This window comes from Micropterus dolomieu, linkage group LG08, assembly GCF_021292245.1.
Source record: "Micropterus dolomieu isolate WLL.071019.BEF.003 ecotype Adirondacks linkage group LG08, ASM2129224v1, whole genome shotgun sequence".
NCBI lineage: Eukaryota > Metazoa > Chordata > Actinopteri > Centrarchiformes > Centrarchidae > Micropterus > Micropterus dolomieu.
In genome coordinates, this window is record NC_060157.1 from 32187909 (window position 1) to 32196243 (window position 8335).

The window sequence follows — 8335 nt, forward strand, 5'->3', positions numbered from 1 at the left end:
TCTGTAATGGATTTTAGGTGGGACAACACAAGGCGTTCAAAGGACTTCATAACTACAGAGGTCAGGGCGATGGGTCTGTAGTCGTTTAGTCCAGTGGTACTTGGTTTCTTGTGTACAGGGATGATGGTGGAGGCTTTGAAGCAGGCTGGCACATGTCATGTCCAGTGAGGTGTTAAAAATGTCTGTGAACACCGGAGACAGCTGATCAGCACAGTGCTTCAGGGTGGATAGGGAGACAGAGTCCGGCCCAGCTGCTTTGCGGGGTTTCTGCCTCCTGAAAAGACCGTTGACTTCCCTCTCTGTGATGGAGAGAGGAGGGGAGGGGGTGGAGCTGGCCAGCTCTGAGGAGGGAGGGGAAGATGTGGTGGACTGAGGCTGAAGCTGAGCGGAGGAGTCACAGGGGATGGTGTCCGATTGACTCTCAAAGCGGCAGTAGAACTGGTTCAGCTCATTTGCCAGGCGAGAATCGTTTATGGAGTGGAGGACTTTGGGTTTATAGTTTGTGATCTGTCTGAACCCCCTCCAGACAGAAGTGGCGTTGTTTGCAGAGAACTGGTTCTTTAGTCTCTCTGAGTACAGTCGTTTAGCTTCTCGCACCTCCCTACTAAACCTGTACTTTAACGCCCTACACCCGGCTGTGTCACCACTCCTAAATGCATCCTCCTTTTCCAACCTTAGCTGACCGAGTTTAGCTGTGAACCAGGGTTTGTCATTGTTATAACTCACCCTGGTGCGTGTTGGAATACAGCTGTCCTCACAGAAGCTGATGTAGGACGTCACAGCCTCTGTAAACTCATCCAGATTGTTAGCCTTCTTGAAAACATCCCAGTCAGTGCAGTCCAAACATTCCTGGAGGTCCTCAACAGCTTCACTGGTCCGCTTCTTTGATGTCCTCACTACAGGTTTACAGAGCTTTAGTTTTTGCCTGTAAGCGGGAATCAGATGGACCATCACGTGATCAGAATGTCCCAGTGGAGCATGTGTGACGGCGTGATAGGCACTGCTAACTGTGGTGTAGCAGTGATCCAAAGTGTTCCCCTCTCTGGTTGGACACTTTATAAACTGTCTGTATTTGGGGAGTTCTTGGTTGACATTTCCCCCGTTAAAGTCACCGAGAACAATAACAAGGGAGTCCGGGTTTGTCTGCTCTACACACAGTATCCGGTCGGCCAGTATGCGCAGTTTTCTCACGGGGGGAGAAAAACAGTTTACAGTTAATGATAAGAAATTCCAGATTAGGAGAGCAGTGCTGCTGAATCACTGTCACGTCGGTACACCAGCCATTGTTAATATAAAAACAGACACCTCCACCTTTTGTTTTGCCGGAGAGTTCTGTGTCGCGGTCCGCTCTGTACAGTTGGAAGCCTGCCAGCTGCAGCGCAGAGTCCGGTATCAGTTCAGACAGCCACATCTCCGTGAAGCACAGAACAGAAGATGAATAAAAGTCTCTGTTTTTCCCCACCAGAAGCTGAAGTTTGTCCGCCGGCGAAGACGCACAAGCGACCCGGCTCTTTTCTCTCTCTTGCAGAGCTTCACAGCGCGAACGACAGCGAGCGAGCCCTTCACCAAAATGTCCAATAATTCCACTGATGACGCAAGAAAAGTGGGAATTAAATCTGCTGGAGTTGTTCCCCTGATGTTCATGAGCTCCTCCCTGGTGAAAGAGCACCGGGAATCACAGCCAAAAACAGAATTAACACACAAAAACAAAACAAAACAAAGCGCACCTAACACCAAGACAGCTATACTCAGCACCATCTTGGTTATTTAACTAATTTAATTAGGGTATATGTCTAATAAAAACACTTTATTTCTAGTTTTCTGTCTAATTTGAATCAGTTTGTTACATCTTATTACTGTATATATATATATACAGGCCTACTATATATATATATATCCATCCATCCATCGTCAACCGCTTATCCTGCGTACAGGGTCGCGGGAGAGCTGGAGCCAATCCCAGCTGACATCGGGCAAAAGGGGGGGTACACCCTGGACAGGTCGCCAGTCCATCGCAGGGCCACACATAGACACTCACATCCACAACTAAGGAAAAATTTGGGAGACACCAATTAACCTAGCCTGCATGTCTTTGGATGGCGGGAGGAAGCCGGAGCACCCGGAGAGAACCCACGCAGACATATTGTATATATATATATATATATATATATATATATATATATATATGTATGTATATATATATGTGTGTGTGTGTGTATATATATATATTTAAATGTATATACACACACTCACAATAAAGTGCGACCATGATTACTGATGATTACTTGTCCACCGTCCTTAAAGGATGACGATGTCACAGTGGATAAAACACATGCCTCTGGTGCAGGAGACCCAAGTTCGAGTCCTGTTAGGGCTAGCAGTGGATCTTTGTGGTTTAAGAGGTTAAATACTCTAATTGAGAGAGGAAAGCATCCTGTGCTGGTTTAGCTGCTCCTGAAAGCACAGAACAACTTCCTGATCAATCCCAGCGTTGATACTAATCATCTGCTTCTGAATACATAAACTCAGTGTGCATCCTGCACACTGAGTTTATGTACGTCAATATCAACCTCACTTACATAAGAACATCAGGTCATCAGGACATCTGATTGGTTATTCCCTTCAGGCACAGAATACCATGGTAATCATAACAATGCCATCCAGATTGCTCAACCACCTGAACCTGTTCACATGTTTACCAGACCAGGATCTCATCATTAGGAGGTAGTTCTCTCACAACTATGAAGAAAAAATACCAGAACTCATCAGGCAGTGTTGAAGAGAACCACTCTTAGAACACATTAGCTTCTCTGCACAGTGGGTCACTTTATGTATGTTAGTATGTGAAGCTCTAACATGTAAACCCTGCTGTTGGTCATGTTAAAGCCAAGCACTCTGTCATCTGTCCTGTTCATGGCTGGAGCTTTTGACTGCACTGCCTCCATCAGCCTGTTTAACAGGATGATAGCAGATTTTAAATCCTGCTGACCTTATTGTTGTTCACTGACCTAGAAAGTTACAGGCTCAACATGTCCAAGAATCATTTTCCTGCTCTGCCCTGACTACTTTTCAAAATAAAGTGACCCACGTATGTGTGAGAAGTGATGCGAGAGCTGTGCCGGGTGCTTTGCGTAGGACTTTAGGATTAGATCAGTGTTTCTGTGTCTTGAGGTGTCCTTGTTCTTCTCTTTGTCCTACGACAGATTCTGTCTGCAGTAAAATGAAATAATAACACAACAAAACAAGTAGGTTGTCCTAGTTAATCAACAGCTTCTAGGTCTACTGGTTCCACTGTTTGTCCTCTCCCCTTGTTTGTCCTTTCCTGATGTGTTCGAAGGCGTCATGATCATGTATAGTATTTTTATTCCTCTGAGATGTGTCACAGCTACTGTAATCAGACTTCTGTCAGCCAGAGGGATTCTCCCTGTTACGGCTGACTGTAAATGTGTTGCTTCAGCTTTGTGTTGTTGCACTCATCCCTGATTGGCTGCTATTGTCATGTCTTTATATTCATATTCCTAAATGTCCTCTTGCTGCATACAAACAGCCGAATCAGGACACACACAGTAAGCTGAATGTTTACTTTTAAATCTGAATGTTGAATACAGCTCACTTTCTGTTCACACACGGTCAAAATATAATGTGACTATACCTAAAATATACTCAACCAGATAACTTGTTGTTTAGGTTGTTTAATAAGTGAAACTTTGTCTTTATGGTTATAAATGTCTGTCTTAAAGTCGGTCAGGTGTGAAAAAGAGGAAGATACTGACACAATAAGAGAGAGCATTGTTTTTATGGATGGAAGCTGGTGTTTCATCAGGATGTTAATTTAACCAAATACCTTTTTATATCAATGCACACTAAGTTTAGTTGTCAGTTATTTACAGTGTAATATAATCCATTCCACAACCATTCAATAAATCCTAACGTTTGAAGGTTATACTGTTCTGTTTTTTAAAAACATGGTGGAGTTGTTTCAACTCTATGGTCGTTTTTGGGCCATATCTATGATCACATTTAAAGTCACAGTCGCAAACAGTTAGCTTCTGCATTCATACGTTCACACAGAAAATAAATGTGATGAAAAGGTTTCCAGCTTTCTCTCTTCTTTCTTTCTTTCTTTCTTTTTTCTTTCTTTCTTTCTGGTCTTGTCTTGTGTACTCACCGACATGTCTTCTGACCTTGTGGACAGCAGAGCTGACAGCCTCTGAAGGAGTCCTAGTACATGTCACTTCAATGAGCTGACCTTTATGAGACGCAGACATCCAGGCTACCATGACTAAACATATGCTTTGTGGGGAAAATGTAGGAATGAAAGAGCTCATAATATTTTAGGATCTGCTCAACGCTAATACTGATGGTTCTGATACTGAACGATGAAGCTGACACTGTGGGTGGATTTGACAATGTCTTATCTCTTGTACCTGCCGTGGTCCTAAGCTCACTGTTTTCATTTCTTCTTTTTCTTTTCTGTACTTCCTCTTCCCTCTCTGTACCTCCTCCACTGCTGCATGTCTCCATCACAGCTTGTGTATCAGGTTTCTTCAAGACTGCACAGGGAGACCACAAATGTCTGCAGTGCCCCATTAACAGCAGAACCACCAGCGAGGGAGCAACTAACTGCATCTGCCGCAATGGCTACTACCGCACTGACTCAGACCCTCTGCAAATGCCCTGTACAAGTATGCACACACTGTCCTGACAGAAAGTAATTTCATTTGAACACCACCTGCAGAAAGTCAAAGCAACATTATGTAAGATTTGGTTTGTATTTGAGCCGGAGTCAGGCGAGCGGGCAACATAACCGGGCTCGGCAGCCTCTGTAGACGTAACATTAGCTAACGGCATAGGAGAAGAGACAGAAGAGGATGTTGACAGATGACGCTAAGAAGAGAAAAAGAGAGAGTGACTGCAAAGAGAGTGGGTAGCAAGCTAGCCAACAAAGCTAGCAACCGACATAAGAGCACATACAGTAACGTTACCAATGTCTGAGTCTGTTAGCTGGTAAGTTTGCTAACATGAATTCCAGATTTATAGCTAGCAGCTAAACCTCTGTCCGTGAAACCTCTGGCTGACTTACTTACTTACTAAAAGCCAAACATCAAGCAAGAGCAACAACACAAGACATAAGTTATTACTGACCAGTCCAACAGGAAGAAGACCAGCTCGCTGTCTGTCCTGCATCCTTTCAGCTCTTTTAGCTCAACGAGTAAAAGCCAGTCCCATATTTACTCTTGTCCGGTCTCTTGCTCGGTCTTTCTCTTTTTTTCTCTTCCTCACTTCCTCTGACATCTTCTTCGGTCTCTTCACAGCCTCTGCCATGATATCCATTCTGAGAATACCGAGCCAGCTTCTTCCAAAGAACTCGCTTCTTCTTATGGCTTGCATGCTTGAGTTGTGTTGGTGCTGTAAAGCATTACGCTGTTCTCGAAATAGAAATCCTGCCTGGGATTTCAATCTTACATAGCGCCATAGAATGCTCCCACGACCTGAAGAGGTAATGACAGTGACGTCATTTGCCCTGTTACAAGTCAAAATGATTTAGAAGCTGAGTGAGCCCTACTTCACAACACGACAGCAACAAGATGCCAAGTACCTTAGACTGTCTTATTTATGTGCATGTATCGTACCATATTTAGGGCATTAGTTAAACCACATGTGTATAAGGCAGGAATCTGCAGTGAGGGAAAGTAGAGGCAAATAAAGAATGATAAGTACTCATACCCTACAATTACAATAGTGTTTTTGGAGGATAGTAATCATTTTCTTCTCTTCCAGCTGTCCCATCAGCTCCACAAAACATCATCTCCATAGTGAATGAGACCTCTCTGAGGCTGGAGTGGAGCCCGCCACAGGAGGGCGGTGGCCGAGAGGACGTCGTCTACAACATCATATGTAAGAGCTGTGGCAGCGGCCGGGGCGGCTGCACTCGCTGTGGGGACAACGTGCAGTTTGTCCCGCGTCAGCTTGGACTGACCAACCACCGTGTTCACATCAGCGACCTCCTGGCTCACACCCAGTACACCTTTGAAATACAAGCTGTCAACGGAGTGTCTGACCAGAGCCCTTATTCACCGCAGTACACGTCTGTCAACATCACCACCAACCAGGCCGGTGAGGCTACCCATTGTTTCACATGCCATAACTCCACGTTAACGATGCTCAGTGATTTGATGAGCTGTCATGAGGAGGTCCAACATTTCCAGCAGCCTGTATTTTCTCTTCAGCCACTAACTGTGCTTCCTCTTGTCTTGTTCTCAGCACCATCATCAGTGTCCATCATACACCAGGTCAGCAGAAGCCCCAACAGCATCACTCTGTCCTGGTCACAGCCTGATCAGCCCAACGGAGTTATCCTGGACTACGAACTGCAGTACTACGAGAAGGTACATCAGTGCTGATGCATGGGCGTAAATCTCATCTCACAGTAGGGGGGGACAATAAACATAAATAAAAGAGCAATTTTTCAAGGGGACACAAGTAATACAGCCAAAATTGTATTTTTATAGGATACATGTACACAGAAGGAAGTCTTGCTATTATCTTTCTGGCCAACAACACAAAGCAATATTTGTTTAAATATGACTTAAGTTCATAGGCTCACGACGTGGTCATATTATCCTAAATAACTTGTGTCCTCTAGGCTACATAGTAATTTAGGTTTCTTCTGGGATAGAAGATGTCTCTTACATACACACACACACACACACACACACACACACACACATATAGTATATATATATATATATATATATATATATATATATACACACACACACACACACACACACACACACATACATATATATATATATATAAATAGTAAGATCTGCACAGATTATTTTCCTGGCAGATTCCAATTACTGATTATTTCTAGGATCTATAACTGACAGCATACACAAACATTTTTGTAACTATTTATTGGAAAAATCTATTTTTATTATGATCCCCATCAGCACCAGTATAAATATTGGCTGTTCTCATTGGTCTCAATTGTATGGTCATAATGAAACACTTATTATAATATAACATTTTCACTGGAAGGAGCTGAAAATAAATTGCACACCATTTTTATTCTACTTAATTCTCCAATTTATTTTTGTGCTTAATCACAGACTACAGTAATCTGCTCACCTTGCTTTTCCCATCAGACACACAAGCACATACCTGTCTGTCTCTCTCTGTCTGCTCTGACTTTATCTGTCAGCAGTTTTATTTAAAAGAACTCGCGTTTGGTTTCTCACCCGCGATTCCGTTTTCATAGCAGCAGATGAGCGGCGTGTGGAAGAGGTTTGTTGTTAATTACCAATAGAGACCATAGTGGTATGAATGACATCGTCACCAACAGCTGTGTTCACTTTTGCTTTACCTGCTCCCTGCTTTACACTATCCACAGCGTCTCTTTCTGTGTGTTTCTCTGCAGATGTAGTGAGCGTTGCGTCTTCTTCACTCTCGTGAATAACTTCCACACATCTAAGACATGTTTTAGCCTGTGTGTGTGTGGCTGTGACACAAGGTTACTGTCTGTGAACACATGTGAAACACGGCGCCATGCAGCGTGTTTGTAACATTCAATGTGACCGGCAGAAAATTGGATATTTGACACTGCTCGGCCCCGGTCACTGGTCGGGGCAGAGTAAGCAGAAATAAACGGCCTATTTCAGTCCCCAGCTGATCAATCTGCACATCTCTAGCTGTAGAAGAAGAGTTACAGTCCAATAAGCTGTTAAATAAGCTACCAAATAAACTAGGTAATGTTATAATAACAGAGTGGGCTCATGGAAAAATAATCAGTTATCATAACTTTTTATCATGATTTATTTATTAATGACTCAGCATCATCTGTATTAAAGACAAAATAATCAGTTCATCCAATGTTTAAAGTGCCAACCTGATTTCCTCGGGCAGGCTGTTCCAGAGCCTCGGGGCCCTGACAGCAAATGCTCTGTCCCCTTTAGTTTTCAGTCGAGATTCTGGAACAGACAACAGACCTCTGCCCGAGGATCTCAAGGTACGTGCTGGTGCGTATGGGACTAAAAGGTCAGAAATATAACAAGGCGAGAGACCATGAAGAGCTTTAAAAGTGATCAATAGAATTTTAAAGTCAATTCTAAAACATACTGGGAGCCAGTGTAGTGAAGCTAAAATAGGAGTAATGTGGTCATATTTCTTTGTTCTGGTTAAAAGCCTGGCAGCTGAGTTCTGGACAGTCTGGAGTCGATCAGTAGATTTTTGGGTTAAACAAGTGAAAAGGCTGTTGCAATAATCCAGGCGTGATGAGATGAAGGCGTGTAAAATGGTCTCGGTGTCCTTAAAAGTTAACATAGATCGA

The 8335-nt window shown here is 43.4% G+C and overlaps 1 protein-coding gene across 1 annotated transcript in view; it reads left to right on the forward strand.

Annotated features, from left to right (window-relative positions):
• Positions 1–8335, forward strand: part of LOC123975392 (ephrin type-B receptor 2-like) — a 38885-nt gene that overhangs the window by 19476 nt on the left and 11074 nt on the right. Inside the window, exons 4-6 of the mRNA XM_046056853.1 lie at positions 4530–4685; positions 5782–6117; positions 6265–6389. Coding sequence (XP_045912809.1) covers positions 4530–4685; positions 5782–6117; positions 6265–6389 — 617 coding nt within the window. The remainder of the gene's footprint in view (positions 1–4529; positions 4686–5781; positions 6118–6264; positions 6390–8335) is intronic.